The 20054-nt window shown below is 38.5% G+C and overlaps 1 protein-coding gene across 3 annotated transcripts in view; it reads left to right on the top strand.

The window, feature by feature from the left end:
* UNC5B (unc-5 netrin receptor B) overlaps positions 1-15593 on the top strand; it is a 210798-nt gene extending 195205 nt beyond the window's left edge. For 2 of the 3 annotated variants that reach the window (XM_039320508.1, XM_039320506.1), the window contains 7 exons: positions 1475-1562; positions 2770-2938; positions 4102-4335; positions 10369-10518; positions 12602-12766; positions 14731-14909; positions 15363-15593. In XM_039320508.1, coding sequence (XP_039176442.1) covers positions 1475-1562; positions 2770-2938; positions 4102-4335; positions 10369-10518; positions 12602-12766; positions 14731-14909; positions 15363-15528 — 1151 coding nt within the window. In that variant the 3' untranslated portion in view covers positions 15529-15593. The remainder of the gene's footprint in view (positions 1-1474; positions 1563-2769; positions 2939-4101; positions 4336-10368; positions 10519-12601; positions 12767-14730; positions 14910-15362) is intronic. The other variant, XM_039320507.1, reaches the window with a different exon arrangement.
* The last annotated feature ends 4461 nt before the right edge of the window (positions 15594-20054 follow it).

Raw genomic sequence — 20054 nt, 5'->3', positions numbered from 1 at the left:
ATCCCCATTACATTAAGTCAGTGCATAACCTCAACATGTCTTCCACAGGCGTACCCATTGCCAGTGTAACTGAGTCCAGCCACTTTGCTGCTCTTTCCTTCCATCTTTCTCAGTGTTAAAGCTTTCTCTAGAGAATTAGATTTTTTTTATAATGTATCTGAAGTAAGATAATTTGAGCCTGGTCATTTGTGTCTCTAATGAGAACTTTGATTTGATTTGTTTGTTGATCCATTTGTTTTCTTGGCTGTCCACAATATTCTTAGGAGTCAGCATGCATAAGGCTTTGGCTTCTCTTCTCTTTTATGCAATTTCCAGATGTTTATTCTGACATCTACTTTGACTTCTTCTGTATCTTCATCTTTAGAGACTGTTTTCATGTTCATCCTTAACAGCTCGTTTAAGCTCATTCTACAGTTCCTCTGGTACCTTGTCAATGAGATTCCAGAGATTCAGGATTCCAAGGTGATTCCTGGTGGTCTCCTTGAATTTCAGAACCATGGACAGCTTTAAACATATACATACACTCCACTGAGGACTCTGAGCCCAATTGAATCTTTACTGTTCAGACAGTCCTTGACTTATAACCATTCGTTTAATGACCATTCAAAGTTATAACAGCATTGAAAAAAGTGATATAACCATTTTTCACAATTAACAATCATTGTAGCGTCACTATGGTCACATGATCAAAATTCAGGTACTGTTCTTGTCAACTGGTTCATATTTATGTACAGGGTCATATAATCACCTTTTGCGACCTTCTTAACAAAGCAAAGTCAATAGGGAAGCCAGATTCATTTAAGAAGTGTGTTACTAACTTAACAACTGCAGTGATTCGCTTAACAAGTGTGGTAAAAAAGGTTGTAAAATGAGGCAAAACTCATTTAACTACTGTCTTGCTTAGCAACAGAAATCTTGGGCTTAATTGTGGTTGTAAGTCAAGGACGACTGGAGTACTAATTAGGGTTCTCCATTCTATGGACTTTGAAATAGACTGGAAAAATAAATGACCATGTATATGGTTGAAATGCTATGAAAACAGTATTTATACCAGAGGTATCATTCTTAAAGATAGTTAGGATAGTGTTCATAATCACCATCAAAGATGTAGTTACTAAAAACAATGTTAAGCCATATACATTTGTTTAGAATAATTAGACATAGTTCCCTATATAAAGTTGAGGGCTAAAAAACCAGGTTATGAACTTGCTTAGAGGTTTACTGGGGGCTACAGTGATTGTAGGATAGATCACTTGCAACTTACCCTGACTTGTTTTCTGAAGCCCAGTTCAGGAGGGCAAACAGAGCCAACAAATATTAATTATTTTTTTAAAAAAGGAGGTAGGAGAGGCTATATCAACTATCCTATGGAATTAAGAATTATATCACATAGCTGCAGAGAGATAGACATAGAGTGATGCTTTAGGAAATGTTCTTTGTTATTTCATCTATTTCTTTTTTTTTTTTTTTGTAGGTGTTAGTCTGTTAGTGCCACATGGAGCAATTCCTCAGGGGAAGTTCTATGAAATGTATCTGATGATCAACAAAGCAGAAAATATTCTGTAAGTAGAATAGATCGTGTATCTTGTCTTGTTTTTACTCTGACCTCCCTAGCCTAAAAGTGATGTCCAAATAAAGGACATCCAGTTAAGGTTTCTTTTTATTAGATTATTTTAGAACAGTCTTCCCCACCTTCATACATGCCTTTACCTGGTCAAATATTAGCATGCCAGACTCGATTCAAGGTGATTTTCTTGCACATAAGTCTCAATATTCAAAATTATCTTACTCAGTTCCAACTCCTAACAGAAGAAATTAAAGTGCAGATAACTTAATCTCTTTGCTACCTGGTTGCACTGTCTTTTGGATATTAGACATATTCTGCTCCTTTATGCAACAGTCACACTGCTTCTTATAATTTCCAGTCAAGAACTGTAGCTAAAGTTAGATTGCTTAAAACACACTTCCCCAACTACGTGTCGTCCAAATGTAATGAACCAATTCCCATAGCATAGTCTGGAGTTGAAATACATCTAAATGGAAAAAAGCTGCCAGCACCTTACTGAAATCATAGGATTCTGACTTGTTGAGTTGAGTTTAGGCTGACATTTATTTATTTATTTATTTATTTATTTATTTATTTATTTATTTATTTATATCCCAGCTTTATTATATTTACAAATAACTCAAAGCAGAGAACATATCCAACATACTTTCCTCCTATTTTTCCAACAATAAAAACAACAACCCTGTGAACTGGGGTGGGTTAAGCACTACGTGGTCACATGTATTCAGCACATTAGATAGGGTCAGGTCAGAAAAGTGATTGGGGTAAAGAAAAGAAAAATAAATCAGGACAAGGAAAAATAACAAATATTTATTAACTGAAACAGTATGATAGTTCAAGAAAAAGAATATTTCACATTTTAAAAATAACAGAATGTTACATTTGTTAATAGTTGTGAATTTCAGCAACAAGGTATGCATTAACTTCAGTACTCCACTCTGTCTTGTTCCTGCTAAAGCAGGGGTCTTCAAACTTGGCCCTTTTATGACTTGTGGATTTCAATTCCCAGAATTCCTCAGCCAGGCAAGCTGAGGAATTCTGGGAGTTGAAGTCCACAAGTCATAAAAGGGCCAAGTTTGAAGCCCCCTATGCTAAAGAGTATGGAATTCAATTTTCTCAGATATTCTTTTCCATTTCTAAGACAATTACTCTGCAAGAGTTCCGTAGAGCCAACAAAAGTGTCTTGCATTTGCCCTTTCTAGCTTTCCCTCTGAAGGCACACAGACAGTACTGAGTCCCAGAGTGACCTGTGGTCCTACAGGGCTGCTCTTATGCCGCCCAGTCATCTTGACTGTTCCACATTGTGCAGAGGTCACTTCCCCAGACTGGATGTTGCAGTTGAAAACCCAATCCCACCAAGGACACTGGGAGGTAAGTTGAATTAACCAGAGAAGTAGATGATGATGAAGATGATAGTGGTGGTGGTGGTGATGATATTGGAATGAAGTCTTATAGAAAAAGTTGTAGTCCCAGTTATGGAAGTTCAATGTATGTTGCTTATCCAAGCAACCTGTTGGCCTAGTGGTGAAGACACTCACCTCCCACTTGGGAGGTTGAGAGTTCAATCCTAGGTAGCGGCAGATATTTCTCTCTTAGAAAAAATATCTGCTATGAACTCCGCATGGCATCAGGAAGGGCATCCAGCTAGTAAATGCTCAGTTCCATCCAGTCGCCCCAACTCTACCCTGAATAATTAAGGGATTGTAGAGTTGTAAAAAGGGAGAGTGTATGTTGCTTATCCATCTGTGGAGCAGTTTAGTTATTTGACAGAATAACAGATCTGGAAGGGACCTTGCAGATCTTATGGTCCAACTCCCTGCTCATGGAGGAAAGTCTATACTATTTGATAGTGAAGATTTATTTTCACATTGTAAAGCATTATTTTTAGTTATTTTTCAATATTCAAATTTCTATTTTTAATCTTTACTTTTTTAAAAAAAAATCTCTCCTTAATATTTAGCAATTTTATTCCTAATTCTAGATCTCCTGTAGTTATGAAAAAAAAACAGTCCTCTACTGCCTTAGCCACATGGTCAGGGATTAAGGTGATTGTAGTCCTACCACATCTGGGGAATCAAACTCGGAAAAGACCAGCATTTCTATTCTGTACAACAGTATTCAGTGCAGCTAGAAAGTGTAATTTTGTGAAATAGTATTAAAACCAATGTATTTAGTAATATTAATGCTTCCTGGCACAGCAGGCCAAAATTTATGTAAGAATGATGGAAAATCCTACATATCTCTTCAAAACATTACAGACCACATTTTGCAAAGTAAGTTTAGTCAACTGCAGTCTCCAAAGTAAAGGAGATGCCAATCAACAAAGTTTCTTAACTCCAAAATTAAGTTTTCAACTTAGCTTTTCTTATCACATCCAGTCACTTCTATTTTTAAAGAACACAATATGTACAGCTCTCATAATTGGAGGGAGGGATTTTAAGTAGGCACTCCTTAAAATGGGCACCCTTAAAATGGGCACCCAGGTGGAACTTATAATGTTTTTAATCCCTTCTTACCCACTTTTCCTCCTCTAGGAAGTTGTGACACTAGATGAAGAGACTTTAAACACACCTTGTTACTGCCAGCTGGAACCCAAGTGCTGCCACATCCTGCTAGAACAGCTTGGAACATATGTCCTTGTGGGAGAATCCTACTCTAGGTCAGCCATCAAGAGACTGCAGCTGGCTATTTTTGCCCCCATCCTCTGTACCTCATTGGAATACAATCTCAAAGTATATTGCTTGGAGGACACACCTGATGCTTTAAAGGTAATGCATAGCTGAGATTCTTTCTTCTTTCCCCTTCCCTGTCCTCTGTGCTATCAATAAATAGTTGATACTTTCCTGACACATATACACTTACACAAATTAATGTAGATTAATGTAGAATTCAGCATGGCCTCCTCCATCTGGGGGTTCTCCCAATGTATTGGATTGTAATTCCAGTCTTCTTAGCCCACTGCTTAAGCTGACTGGGTGCGATATGAATTTTATGACAACTCACTTAGACGACAGTGAGTTGTAGAAAGCCATTGCAGAACATATTTGTGATCCTATTAAGAAAATCCTCAGACCATAGAGGGCATTTTTCCTTCATGACACTGAATGATGAGTTGCTTATCTTAGACTGTGCAAAGTGATGTTTGCTCCATACGGCTTTAACGGAGACTTGACATATGGGTAATTAAAAGAGAAAAAAACCCACAAACGTATCTCATATGGTTTTATGGATCATGCCAGTAATGATGTCATTGGAACTGTGCTTTAATAATCTTTGCCTTGGCTTATCATGCACTATTCAGTTCACCAGCAGCCAGGCAACCATGTTTCAGGAGTTGGGATGTAGATGCCTAGAAGATCAACACAAAGTTTTACCAAGTAAACTATTTTCTGTTGGTATATCTATGAGAGGCAGTGGCTCAATGGCTGAATGACAATCGTGGTTTGAGCCCTAGCAAGTGGGTGGTGGGGTGAGCTCCCATCACTTGCCTTAGCTTATGCCCACCTTGTGTCATGGTTCTGACAGATGAAACCCTTCAAAAGTACTTGAAGGCATTGTTTTCCTTAAAGAATCTTTTATTTGGGAAACAAAGTATTGGCATTACATACTGTAGTTGAACCCAAAAACTAAATTCCCCTCCCCTGGATACAAAGTGCAATTCCTACAGTCATAAAGCACATTCCCCAATTAGCTTGAAGCGTGGGCTTTCTCCTCAGCTCTCCAGCCTGCCAAAACGTTATCAGCTCTGGATCCAGTTTGTCCTTGGATTCCATGGCAGAGTTATTATTATTATGACTAATTGAACTCTCATTCCAACCCCCCCTCCCAGCACCAGCTAATTCTAAAAGCATAGAGAAAATGGCTGCATTTTCATCTGTTGTCAAAGCAAGAACATCCGATGTTAGCAGCGTTGACACCTTGCAGTTTGAAAGCATGTTCTTTGTGAGTAGGTAAAATCCCGTAGGTACCACTTTGGTGGGGAGACAAGCTGTGCTGAGTGTAGGCAGTCAGATTCCTGATGGCTCTGAACATTCCCAGTTGTGGCACCTGCTTGCAAGGCAGCTCCAGGAATGGTAGGACCCTTGGGTGAAGCTGAAGGAAGAGCCACTCGTCTTTCTCGCTGATGTAAAGCCAGCTTGCCCTCCTGTGGCACACCTTGGGAAGAGTGCATTTCCTATAACAGGGTTGGTACCTTGGCAAATCAAACTACTACTCTGCAATAGCATTGTGGTCTCCTGGCTACTGTAACAATGCCATACGCTAATAATAATAATTGATATATCTGTTTGTCCTTCAGTGAGAGAAATAGAGGTGGATATCATCATTACAGATTTCATACCAATCCAGACCAAAAGTCTTCAAAAGAGGAAATTCAGTTATTAGACCAGCTTCCTCAGTCTGTTGCCTTTCTTTGTTTCACTGGACTCATCCCAGTCTGTGTGGCCAGTGATCAAGGATTAGATCATACAGCTGTAATAGTGGATGTGGGAAAGTTTGCATAAGAATTGATTTAAATTACATCAACTGATACAGACAGATTTTTGTCTGAACCACCCTTACCTCCTGAAAGGCATAGGAATCTAAGTTCCTAATAAATGTGCTAAATATCTTTATGTATTTTAATTAGGACTGGAGAAGGGGACAATGTATCCCATAAATTAAAGATTAGTTCATCGTGCTTATAAGCTGCTGGTTTTCTCTACAGATGATTGCTATATGCTTGGTAATTCTTGTGTGTTCCATAGAAATGCATTGAGTTTGCATAATGTTATGTATGCAAACAATTGACATATTATCAAAAGATGAGCCATTTTTGAATCCTCATCTTTAAATACCTGCACCTTACAGAAACACTTCTGTTTCCTACCTCTATACTGTTAGGTTTCCCATATTTTTAAAAAGGATATAATAACTTATTCAAGAAAATTGATTGTTCGGTACTTCTTGTCCAGCTCTCTCATTTGCACTTATTTTGGACTTCTCTGCCCCAAAGAGGGCTGCTGGTAATCCAAGCATGCAATGTGACTTGGAAAAGTGTTGCTCAGGGGAGCAAAACAGCCTGATGCAATGAGCTGAAAAGTGACACAGATTTTAGTTTCAGTAATAAGTTCCTTTAACCTATTCCTTAGGGAGCAGCCCTGACATTTTCCATGAAGCTCCCAGGAGGAGAAAGAAAGTATTGCAGGAACTATTTTGTGTCCTATTTTGAAGATATAATTAAAAAAAAATGATTATTAGTTTTTAATAGATTTTGCATGTCAAAATCATTTTTCTATTAATTTTTACTAATGTAGATAATGGGTAGACCTTTAATTTCAATACCTATTAAGATGAAAGAAAGGAAAACAACAGCATCCCAACATAGAGTAAATGGTGCTCTAGTCATGTATTGTGATTCCTTAACTTGGATATGAATATCTCGGAATTTTATTTTGTCAAACAGCTGACAACCTATGGGAGATGGGGAAAAGGCTACAGAAAGGAAGAGTAACTACTATGCTCTTTCATTGCTGCAGAACTATAACTTTCCTTGACCACTTGTCCCTGTTGCCTATAACATTAGGAGGATCACCATGTACAAATTATAATTTGTGACCAAGTGATTCCAAAAACCTAGAAAATTCACCTATGGATTTATCTTATCCCCTAAAATTCTGCCTAGGAGTCTTTAGCAAAAATAAAGATAAGTCTGGGACTTGTGCACCCCAATCATTAGCCTCTTCAACCAAAGAAAATTTGAGCAAGGGGATGAGTTTTCAGAGTCATAGAAGAGAGCTGAAAATCACATTATTCCATTGCCTTTATCTTAAGATAAAAACGTGTCATAATCTACATTGCATACGGTAGTTCTCAACTTACAACATTTCATTTAGTGACCAATCCAAGTTACAATGGCACTGCAAAAGTGACATGACCATTTTTCACACTTACGACTGTTGCAGCATCCCCATGGTCACATGAATAAAATTCATATGCTTGGCAACTGGTTCATATTTATGACAGTTGCTGTGTCCCATCTTTTGTGGTCGTCTTTTGCGAACCTCTGACAAACAAAATCCATGGGAAAGTCAGATTCACTTAACAACCATGTTACTAACTTAACAACTGCAATGATTCACTTAACAACTGTGACAAGCAAGGTCATAAAATGGGGCAAAATTCACTTAACTAATGTCTTGCTTATTAACAAAAATGTTGAGCTAAATTGTGGTTGTTAGTCAAGGACTACCTATATATCGTCTTCTATCATGCAGTTGAGCCATCTTATGTTATTTGTCTGAAGCTTCTGAGAAACAGACAAGATAACAGTCTTATAATCAAACTCTTTAGACATTTTAAAATGTATGTTAACTGGGACTGTGCACAAGATTTTTACAAGTCCTTCTTTTCCAACCACACCGCTTCCAGTTGTGTTGGGTCTTGATTCCCAGAATTCCAAGCCATCATAACCAAATTTGCTGATGGATGGCAATTTTGGATGTAGTAAACCATATATCTGATTGTATCTATCCAGGAAGGATGAATTAGCTACTTATTGTGATCTTTCAGGTGCACTCTAGTTCCCTACTTTTCAGGGGTCAAGAGAAATACAAAAATTGATTCATAATCCCTGTGTAAGTTGGTAGACAACCACCTAATGGTGTGTTGAGCACATTCTTGGCCTACAAAAGATTTCACATCGGTCTTTGGATAAAAGATGTCAAATTGTAAGACAGGGAGCAAGTCACTAGCCTGACCTGTTTGAGGGCCACTGCCAGTCTGTCTTGATTTGGGTCTGCTAGTCTGTCAGGTTTGGTCTAAATATGGGACTTCTCTTCATAAGTTCTTCATCTAATTAATGTAATGGCATCATTTATCATTTTAACATCCCCTTCTAGTTTCCAATGTCAAGAGGTGATCTGGAGAGTATGGAACCATGGAACACATACTCTGATTTGTATTTGTATATGATCCAATCTGCTCTTCATAACAAGTCACAAGTTAAACAGGTCCAGAATAGGGTTTTCTTATGGGTTTTTTTTATAGCCAAGTTTTCTTTGTGATCAAAGTATAAAGGCCAGTTATGAAGAAAGAAACTGCTTAGTTGCTATTCCTCTGAAACTAACTATTATCAAGCTATTTCCAAAGCCTATCAATAATGTTAGCATCACTTTGCATGCCTAATGAAAGTGACCCATCATTCTTAATGAAGTATAAATCTCCATCTGCCTTTTTACCAACCAGAGTGATTAGTTCCAGCAATCAACATCAAGCTGGTATTTCAGGCCTTATTGTGTTGTGCGTTTTAACCTTGATGTCACAACTGGCATACAACCTCCCCACTCCCATCCCATACCCACAAGTTAAAATAGCTTTTAAAAAAGGACTCTAGAAATTATCTTTTTACATTTTTATAAAGGACATGGCTCAAGAAATTGAAGAAGAATGCTTGACGCTGCAAGATTGTTATGATATATACAAGGAGTGGAGGTTCCTTCAGGCAGTGAACTCTACTTAATCACTCCTCAAATAAAGCTTGGATCAGGATAACATTGTGAAGGTTGCAAATATAATATGGGTGTTTTCATTATTGTTATTTTCATTATTTTTAGATGAGAGAGAAACCTGCATTATGAAGAAGACTATATAACTGAAGTGAAATAAATCATAATGAGATTATTGATTTTTTCAAGTGATTGGTTGATTTGAATTAGGGCATGTGAGAACATAGTGTACTAGTATGGGCTTAAATGTGGCATCTGGATTATTGACAGGCTTTAGAGCAAGGCTCTCCAAACTTGACAACTTTAAGACTTATGGATTTCAACTCCCAGAATTCCTCAGTCCCAGAATGGGACACCTTACTTCAATCAACTCACCCTGGCCAATTCACCACAACCACAACACAATTCACCATGGTCAACTCGCCATGGGACAACTCTCTGCGGGATAATTCAACAATTCAAGTTAATTATTTAAATTAACTTTAAAAATAATTTTAATTTTTGTCATTCACATTTTATTTGTCCCCCCCCCTTTGGCACCCTTTCTTTAATGATTCCATTTGAGTATTTCTTTGATATGAGTGTAACTCTTGTCCCGCGACGAGTTGTCCACATCGAGTAAGCCACAGCAAGTTAGCTGCAGCAAGATAATCATGGCGAGTGGGCCCTGGAGAGTTGTTGTAGACCTCCTCAGTCCACAAGTTTGGAAAGCCCTGCTTCGGAGCATTAGAGAAGATTGTCAAGTACAAGGTGCTATTTGGTGCTCATGATAGGCAAAGTCAAGTGATCTTAGAGAGAAACTTTGCTGTTAATTTGCTCAAACATTTATTCAAAGAGATACTCGGATGCTTTTGGTAGATGGCTAGAAATTAGCATGCACCAAATCATTCAAAGGCATAGAAACTCAAACTGGGACCTAGAAATACAGATAGTCATGTACATCAGCTCTCTTCAACCTGGCCTCTGTCTGAGTTGGGACTGGGATTCCCAAACTTTGAAGGTTAGATTGGCCTTGTTACCCAGAAGTCCTGTGAACTACATATCTGGAAGATGCCAGTGAGGCAATCTATAGTAGGGTATAGATATACACCAGCTGTCATGTTCCTTCTCTATCTCATCCAGTGCTTTTTTTGTAAAATCATACAACCTGCCTTGCCTACCCTACAAGGTTCCATCCAAAAAAGGTGCCAGAACTCCGTTCTGGGCATTCTATGGCAAAAAAAAACCCCTGATCTCACCTATCTTGTATTGCCTTCCCAATTAAATTGCTTTCTTTTTTTTTTACTTTTTTGTGCTTTTGTTTTGCTTGTCCCACAGGAAGTGCTTGAAATAGAAAGGACTCTTGGTGGCTATCTGTTAGAAGAGCCTAAGCCTCTACTGTTTAAGGACAGTTATCACAATTTGCGCCTCTCAGTTCATGACATCCCTCATTCACTTTGGAGGAGCAAACTCCTGGCCAAGTATCAGGTGAGTGCTTTATCAGTTTAACAACAGACTAAGAATGATTCGGTAGGGCCTCCTTTGAAATCCACCATCCTGATGGGTTTGCAAAATTTTCCCACTGCTCCAAAAATATATTCATTAACACATTTAGTTTTCCAAGGTTATACATATGAGTCTTTTAATAGATGGTTCCCAGACAGAAAGCCATTATGTAAAGAAAGAAAGAAAGAAAGAAAGAAAGAAAGAAAGAAAGAAAGAAAGAAAGAAAGAAAGAAAGAAAGAAAGAAAGAAAGAAAAGAAAAGAAATAGGGGTGACATGATAGCAGTATTTGAGTATTTGAGAGGCTGCCACAAAGAAAAGGGGGTCACGTTATTCACCAAAGCACCAGAGGGCAGGATAAGAAACAATGGTTGGAAACTGATCAAAGAGAGAGGCAATCTGGAATTAAGGAGAAACTTCCTGACAGTGAGGACAATCAACCAGTGGAACAGCTTACAACCAGAAATCGTGGGCACTCCATCACTGGAGGCTTTTAAGAAGAGACTGGACAGTCACTTGTCTGAGATGGTATAGGATCTCCTGCTTGAACAGGGGGCTGGACTAGAAGACCTCCTAGGTCCCTTGCAGATTCTATTCTACTCTACTCTATTCTATTCTATTCTATTCTATTCTAAACTGCAGGTTGAATTTCCTTCATTATTAGTAAAGAGATTTGTCTCCTTGCTGGATCATAGGAAGGAAAACTTCAGAGGGAAATATCTTGGATTTAAGTGGAAAATAGTAACTTCATCCCATTCATCTCAATAAATTTTGCTTAAAAAGTCTGTGGTTGGAAAAGAAGCAATGTTCTAATATCTCAGGGGTTGCCACAAAGAAGAGAAAATCAACTATTCTCCAAAACACCTGAAGGCAGAACAAGAGCAATGGATGGAAACTAATCAAGGAGTGAAACAACCTAGAACAGGGGTGTCAAACTGCCAGCCTGCAGGCTGGACGCATCACGCAGAAGCCGCACCCACCCCATTGTCGGCAATGGCAAAACAGTTCCGATACGTCGCGTGATGTCACGTGACGTCGCAAGTTTGACATTTCTGACCTAGAACTAAAGAGTAATTTCCTGACAATTAGAACAATTAGCCAGTGCAGCAACTTGTCTTCAGAGGTTGTGGGTGCTCCAACATTGGAGGTTTTTAAGAAGAGATTTGAGAACCATTTGTCTGAAATTGTATAGGGTTTCTTGCTAAAGCAGGGGGTTGGACTAGAAAACCTTTAAGGTCCCTTCCAACTCTATTATTCCATTAATCACTTTCAATTTTAGGCATTGCCAAAGATCCTGACAAGTTTTTACCTTGCACATTGGCAAGATTAGAAATATATATTTATTGACTATCTCGGAAGACTTCAGCTGACATGCCTGCCACATCCTTTCCTTCTTTCATATTGTCCCTTTGCTTCTCCATTCTCCTATACAACTAAGATTCATGTTCCATAATTATTTGAAAGGAAGACAAGTATGAAATTAAGTGCGCCCGCAATGCCATATAAACACAATAAAAATATACCATGTCGACATCTTCATCTTATAAACCTGGGTTGTGAATTCCAGCTGAAACCCAATCTGGAAATTTCTCTTGTGTAGCTCAGAGCAGCCCAATTGATTTATATTAAACACTTACCTAATTCAACACAGTGTTTTCCACAGTGACCACTGTCAGTTATCACTGGGGAGCCCACAAGCAAGCAATTACTTAGCATCTAGTAAACAAGACAGAGCCCCTCAGTCAAACTACCATATAAAGACTCTAAACCAGGGGTCTTCAAACATGGCCAGTTTAAGACTTGTGGACTTCAACTCCCAGAATTCCTCACCCAGCGTGCCTGGCTGAGGAATTCTGGGAGTTGAAGTCCACAAGTCTTAAATTGGCCAAGTTTGAAGACCCCTTATCTAAACCTTGTTCTTGGAATTTGATATCAAGAGAAAGTACACAGGATTGTTTTTGTTTTGCTTTTTTTTTTTTTTTAAAGGACCTATCTAAATTTTCAGTGTGGTGACATCTTGTGGCACACATTTGTTCATCTTTTCTGTTACTTTTCTATTTCCTTCAGGAAATCCCATTCTATCACATTTGGAGTGGTAGTCAGCGAGCTCTGCACTGCACCTTCAGTCTTGAGCGATACAGCCCAGCTACTACAGAACTTACTTGCAAAATCTGTGTTCGGCAAGTTGAAGGAGAAGGGCAGATATTTCAGTTACATATTACACTTGGAGAGGTAAGCAAGGAGAACTGGATAAGAAAAAGCAAATTGAATGAACAAAATGAACGAACGAATGAATGAGACAAAAGGAACAAGATATTTAATAATGGGCCTAGTATAGGAGTCTTCAAACTTGGCCCTTTTATGACTTTTGGACTATAACTCCCAGAATTCCTCAGCCAAAGGGCCAAGTTTGAAGACCCCTGCCTAGTAATTTTTTCTGAAACATCATATTGGCCAGATACAATCGGTAAAACATGGGCTAATGTTCCTGTAAGGTTCCTCTAATGCAGCGGTTCTCAGCCTTAACAACTTTAAGATGAATGGACTTCAGTTCCCAGAATTCCTTAGTCAGAATTCTGGTTGGGGAATTCTGGGAGTCCACACATCTTAAATTTACCAATATTGAGAAACCCTCTTCTAATGTTTAATTTCAGCCATGACTCACTTCCACTTCTGCTGCTCCAAATGTCCAAAGATTATAGATGTTTAGCCAGTTACATATAGATGTGTATCTCCTACTGTAGTTGTGGTAGGAAGTGCATCATTGAAAACATTCAAAACCAGTCAACCTCCCTTCACTTGGAGACTAATTTGAGATTCCTGTCCTGATCCCGAAGACCCATTATAGTTCAGCCATGCATGGCATTATTAGATGGCTGTTTTCTTCTGCACTCACTGAGGCAGGATAATTTGATGGTGCTATGAAGATCACCATTTATTTTTAAGACACGATACCCTTCATGTTCCTATTATTTTGGTTTTTAGCATTTAGTAGTTTTCTTAGTGCAATTTAGTGACTGTTTTTTTTCCTCAAATGCTTCTAACTTTGTTTGCCTAGTAGTATTTTGAAGTTTTGTTCTGTTGCAGAAGCAAAGCCGCAGCTAGTGTAGTTAAAGGGTGTGCTGTGCTGGCAAATATTTAACAACCAATTCTGCTGGCTTCATTGCTGTTTTTAGCCACCAAACAGCTGATCAGCATACTAGGCATCCTGGCTCAGTTCTGCTCTGAATAGGCTTGCAAAATTCTAGAAAATTTAACCATCAGCATTCAAGCCAGTACAAGCCAGCTCCAATACTATTGTGTACAGGCCGTAATGAAACAAGATGGGACTAAAACCATTTTCATGTGTGAAGCTGACATGGGCCTTTAAACTTTCCTTGTGTTACTTCTTTAGAGTTTGTCAATTGTTTCAGTGATTAAAAACCAAACAGAAGCATTTGTTGTATGCACGTATGTATATATGTCTCCCAGCAAATACAGTATGCTGTTTCTGTTTATAGTGAACCTTTCAATATCCATCTGTGAAAGTGCCAGAAGGCAGACCCACTGTGGCTAGAGAATATTGTTTGCTTTTTCCAGAACATGCTACAAACCATGGTTATCATTGAGGTTATGAGACAGTTTGGGATCCATAAATGATAAGATGGAGCTTATCAAGTTAAAAAAAATTGCTATCATTATCCAATTAAGTCACTGATCCTGCATCTCATTTTGTTTTGTTAAAAGTTCCTTTTACATAATAATACATATTAGCCATTTCTATAACAACAAACTTATCTAATCAGCAAAACCCAAAGTCACAGTTTTATTTTTTTTCCACCTTAAGCACAAAGTCTAGAAGCGGTTTCCAAGCAGAAACAAAGTTATCTATATTCTTTTCTTTCATTAAAGCAGTCAATTTAGCCATCTCTGCTAACTTTGTTAGCTTTTGCAACCAGTCGTCCATTGTAGGAATTAAAGTATCTTTCCATTTTTGTGCATAGAGCTATATCAAAGTAAAAAGTTGTGGTTGTATGTTATTATTATCTTATTCAACTGCACTAAAAAGAGTCAGGAGTCAATGCTATTTTTTCTTTTCCTGTTTCCCCCTACACTTTTTCCTCTTCCCTTTTTCCTTCCTTACTTTTCCATTATTTCCATTTTTTTTCTTTGTGTTTTATATTTTGGTAAACTAATAAAAATTTAAAATTTCAAAGAACTCCAGCTCCTCTGATGCCTTGCAGTCCTACCCTGGCAGTGCCGTGACAACCCAGCTTGGACCACATGCCTTCAAGATTCCTCTATCCATTCGGCAGAAAATCTGCAACAGTCTTGATGCTCCCAACTCTAGAGGGAATGATTGGCGACTCCTTGCCCAAAAGCTCTCCATGGATCGGTGAGTTTTACTTTAATGCTTTGATTTTCCCATAGGAATTAAATTAGCCAGGGTTGGAGATGTATACCAAGAATTATTTCATATGTTCCTTGAAATAATGTTTATAAATTCTAAAGAGAGTGTGACTGGGTTGTTATCTTCTAGATCAGGAAATTGATTTATTGACAGGGGATGCTTATATAAAACATTTCATCACCATGATTTTCCTCAGTCCTTAATATTTTTATTTTATAGTCTCGTATTTTTCTTCAGTAGCCTTCTTTCAAAAACCACTCTAGTCCTGAAAATAATTATGATTTCAGTGTTCTGATTTCATGGGGGTATGGATTTGATTAGGATGCTAGTCTACGTATGTGAGCATTGACATCAGAACAGGATGTTTCAACTACTAATGTTGATCCTGAAGATCAAAGCTGATACTTAGTAAGCTCTCCTACTCTTTACCTTATTTAGGTACCTAAATTTCTTTGCCACCAAAGCCAGCCCAACAGGAGTGATCCTGGACTTATGGGAAGCTCAACATCAAGACGATGGAGATCTTAACACTCTGGCCAGTGCCTTGGAAGAGATGGGCAAGAGTGAGATGCTGGTTGTCATGGCAACAGAAGGAGAGTGTTGATGCAGCTGTTGAAGACTTCCAGCCACGTGGAGGATTGAGTAAGAGAGGGACAGGAAAAAAAAAAACTTAAAGAGAAAAAAGCTCTTTGGAACCAATGGGAAACGGTTGCAGAGAAGAAGCAGAGTCAAGGTGCTGAAGGATTCAACTCAGGTTTCTTCTCCTTCTCATACTCCTCCCTCCTGAAATCACAATCAGCCTTAGAAATTGCGGAGTTTACAAGCAATCCAAGTGTTAAAGACTCCTTCCTCCTATTCCTCACAGCCTTTGGATGACAGCTTGAAAGCAATGCATCATTGCTAACGGTGACCACAGCCTCAGGCAGCAGTGTCTGCTCCAAATCTCTGTTGTCTCTGGGTCGCTTATTATGAGGGCTGCTGGAATCTGGGCTGTTATTTGTTTGGTTCTTTGATGATCTCTTCTTGACCTTCTCTTTTCCCATTCCCTGCTTTGCTCTTATTTCTTCTTTTCTGGCATTTATGCTTTGAAGAGTTGAGTACAATTTAGTAAAGACAACTCCTGTCAGAAGCTTCAGACAGCTTAAAATACCACACACGTACAAGGGAAAAAAATGGAAATCCGTTTCTTAGGAAACACAAGTAAATGTATTATCCAGATCTTTGGATGCATCCTTTTTTAAATATATATATATATAAATATATATTAAGAATCTTTCATCTATATGAGGGCAAGAATATCTTGGCACTCAAAGAGAAAGAGAGAGAGAGAGAGAAGATTTCTGGTGGTAAATTTAAAAATGGTCAATATATGTGATCATCTCTGAAGCTTGGTGGGGTAGGGTTGCTGATAGAATTAGAGAAAAAAATGAGGGTCTAAAAGGACAAATTATGTCCTTTTTCACATGGTGTTTAATTTTTTTATTATTATTATAGTTTACCATAGTAACAAGATTGCCAGGGTGTGGGAACAGGCTAACAATCCATTCATAACATAACAAACTGAGTTCTGAAAAGATAGCTGCAATGTAGGGCAGTTTCCTAGATGTAAAGGCTTATAATAATGAGACATTTTTGAGTAGACAGATTTGAAAGTTTTTTTAGAGCTTTCTGAAAAGACCAACCCATTGTGTATTCTTCCCAGCCCTCAAAACAAGTATAATCTTATTTCGGTTATGTCTTGACTCACTGCCTGCTTTGTGGCATTTATTTTCCTCTGAATTCAGTTCTTTTGGTGGTCCAACAGAAATAACACTCTGGCTAGTATCACAGTAGCTCCATTAAATTTGTCTAAAAACATTTTACATTGTATGGGCTTTATAGTATCCATTCCATATGAAGAGTGAAAATTCAATTGTCCTTGATATACAGTGGTACCTCGGTATTTGACTGCTTCAAAACTTGTCAAATTTGGTACTCGACGCATTTTGATGCAAAAAATATTGCCCCAGTACTTGTAGCTTCTTTGGTATTTGACGTGCTGCAAAAGGAAGAGGGGGACAGCCGCAGAGAGCAAACAGGAAGTCAGCCATGCTTTGGAGGCAGCTGATATAGGAAAAAGGACAGACAGAAAATTCTTCCCAGCCAAAACAAAGGGTCATGTGATAAGTCATCTGATTTGTTTGGCACTCAGTTTTTAGCATACATTGTGCTTCCCGGAACCAATTAATGTCAAGTACCAAGGTACTACTGTACAGGTATAGTCTACAAATATGGTTTTCTCAGCTGTGTTCTAAAGCTCTTTTTAACTGTAGCTCTATCAACAGAGAAGGAAAGAAACCTTAAATGTGAAAGTATTTTTGCAGTCTTATGTCTGAATGATTTGGGGATAAGTTGAACTATTTAAAGAGGCCTGTCCTGTCCTAACACATTCCATGGTAGCCCAATGTCTGTTTGAGAATATGTTCTCCCAGAATAACAGAATTGGAAGGGACTTTGGAGATCTTCTAGTCGAACTCTTGCTCAAGCAGGAGACTCTGTACCATTTCAGACAAGTGGGTTGTCCAATCTCTCTCCAATCTCTCTAATCTCCAGAAAGTTGATAAAGCTGTAATGGTCACATACAAACCAGCTTACTTGGATAGAATGTGTGCAAAAAGGGAAAAGAGTAAAGTTAGCCATTTAAATGAAACTTCTTTGGAATGTATTTTGGATATTGAGAGAAATGGTAATCCTGAGCGAATTTGAACTTTTAGGCAGAATCTGATCATTATCACAGACATATTTTTCCTCTTCTGCTGTTAACAGGAATTGCAAATATTCCAGATAACGTCCTTTGTATCATGTGAAGTTGATGCTTTTAGGATTATTTTTTACATGACTTTATCCTGTATTGAGATATGTTGAGGTATGAAGGAATGATGCTGGTATATTTTAGTTGCTGCGGGAATGTCAATTCAGTAGCAAATGCGTGTGGAATTTAACCATGATAACCCTTTAGAAGTGGGGGGGGGAGTTAGGTTTTAGCCGCTGGAGTGAATGATGAGAGCACTGAGGAATCAATGCAAAAGTGTCTTTTGTTCTGCTTTTTATAAGGTACTTCTGAAAAGTAGGATGCAAGTAAAACAGCCCCTCATTTGCTTTTATTCCCAGTCACTGTTACTGAGAGGTAAACCTTTGACTCAGAATACAGTGCAGGTCGCCCTTGATTTGCAACCACATTTGGGATCAGAATTTCCATTGCTAAGCAAGGTAGTTGCTTAGCAGTAGTAGTAATGAGCCAGACAGACTTTTGTGACCTTTTTTGCCACCGATGTTAAGTGAATCATGCGGTTGTTAAGCAAATCTGGCCTCCCCCCCCCCCATTGATTTTACTTGTCAGAAAGCCAGCTGGGAAGGTTGCAAATACATGCCAGTTCCTAAGCAAACCAAATTGTGATCACATGCCTGTGGGTATGCTGCAACATATAAATGCGGGGACAGGTCATAAGTCACTTTTTTCAGTGCCGTTGCAACTTAGAACGGTCTCAAAATGAATGGTTGTAAGTCAAGGACTACCTATATATGGGAAACATGACTACTACTCCCTGGCACACACTGTATCTGACCATTTTCCCGCTAGTAATTTAAAGTGTTTTCATAGCATCGCTCAGCCAAATGATATCAAGCCTGTCTTCATGACTGTTATTTTGGCACAACAAGGGTTGGATGACGCTAGAAACAGGCTACAAGACAGTCATGAGGAATGACTCCTATCTACATGCAACAGCGTGACCATGATGCAAAGCATAAGTGTTGGGTTCCTCAACCTCTCATTTTTAATAGCATTGATTATTGAACTAGACATACATGTGCATTGGGTAAATCCCTTAACAGAAGAGTGTGATTGAGGAAACAAGAATCACAAACTTCCTTTAATTTAGTTTTCACGCCAAGGGGCTACAGTACAGAATCTTGAGAACTGAGATACGAGCCATCCAGTTCTCCCTTATTAATAAGTTCATTAAGAAGAGGAGGGCTTTTGGTTTTCTTTATCTCAGGACATCTGCGTTACAGGCTACCGATAAATTTCTTTGATAAGCCTATAATGATCTTTCCTGTTGCTGATTGTCTCGCCTTCTCTCTCAGCCTCAGTATGGTCTCTCACAGGAACTTTCCCATTTTATATGTGTACTTCCTTGAGCCAGTTTATTTCTTTCTGTCTCTCTCTGCCTTTCTTGCTCTTGTGTAATGAATTCCAGCACGTCCTGCAAACAGCTGCTTTTGTCTTTCCTCCTTCCTAAGATCTATCCCAGAAGTGCACTTTAGTTCTAGTTTGCTTTACAGAAAAGTTAATATCTGCTGTTTAAAGTGGCTGAAAATTCACAAGGACATCATGCCTCTCGAGAGCTCAGGGTTCTCACATTAGAGGTTTATGATATTTTAACTTTTTCATGTATGTTTTTGCAAGATCTTGAGTGCTGAAGTCTCATGAAGTCTTGGCCATTTTCAGAATTTTTATTGGGATGGTGCGAGAAATCTGATGGGTAGGTTTGCTAACCAGAAGCTTTGTCCTTCTCATACAAATTTGCAGAGCTGAGATAGCAACAGGCTGATGGAAACAGGACTCCTTAAACCTTCCTAGAGCCTGAATGTGTGCATAAAATGGGCAGAGAATTGCTCCCAAGTAAATTAGAATTCCCCCAAACAAAAACAGTGTATTAAGGCAATGCAAAGCATTCAGAAAGGGCTCTTTGCAAAGCATGTTAATACAGGTCATGTGCATTCGTAGAAGCAAAACAGACTCCTGATACTGCATTGGAAACTCTGCCTGATGTGCACATGCAAACATTTAGTTTTGTTTCATACTGCCCTGTAGCATGTCCTGAACATCCTGGCATTTATGTTATTTTAGTCCCCACGATTTCTGAATTAAAATAATATCTTGCAAAAAATAAAGTGGCCATCAATTGAGATATTGTCTATATTAATGAAAATATACGCAATTCTATTGTTAAGCATAGTGACAAGTATTTTTATTAGTACTTGAGGAGTGTGCTTAATTCTCTTTGGGCAGATTCTTCCCAGTGGCCACAAATGATTAATTGTAGAGAGGCTTCGGAAGCTATAAAGAAGATTAAACCAGGAAAAGTG

The sequence above is a fragment of the Crotalus tigris genome, unplaced genomic scaffold (genome assembly GCF_016545835.1).
Source record: "Crotalus tigris isolate CLP2741 ecotype Arizona unplaced genomic scaffold, ASM1654583v1 scf7180000023654.2194447, whole genome shotgun sequence".
Taxonomy (NCBI): domain Eukaryota; kingdom Metazoa; phylum Chordata; class Lepidosauria; order Squamata; family Viperidae; genus Crotalus; species Crotalus tigris.
This window is presented reverse-complemented; position numbering and strand designations above follow the sequence as displayed.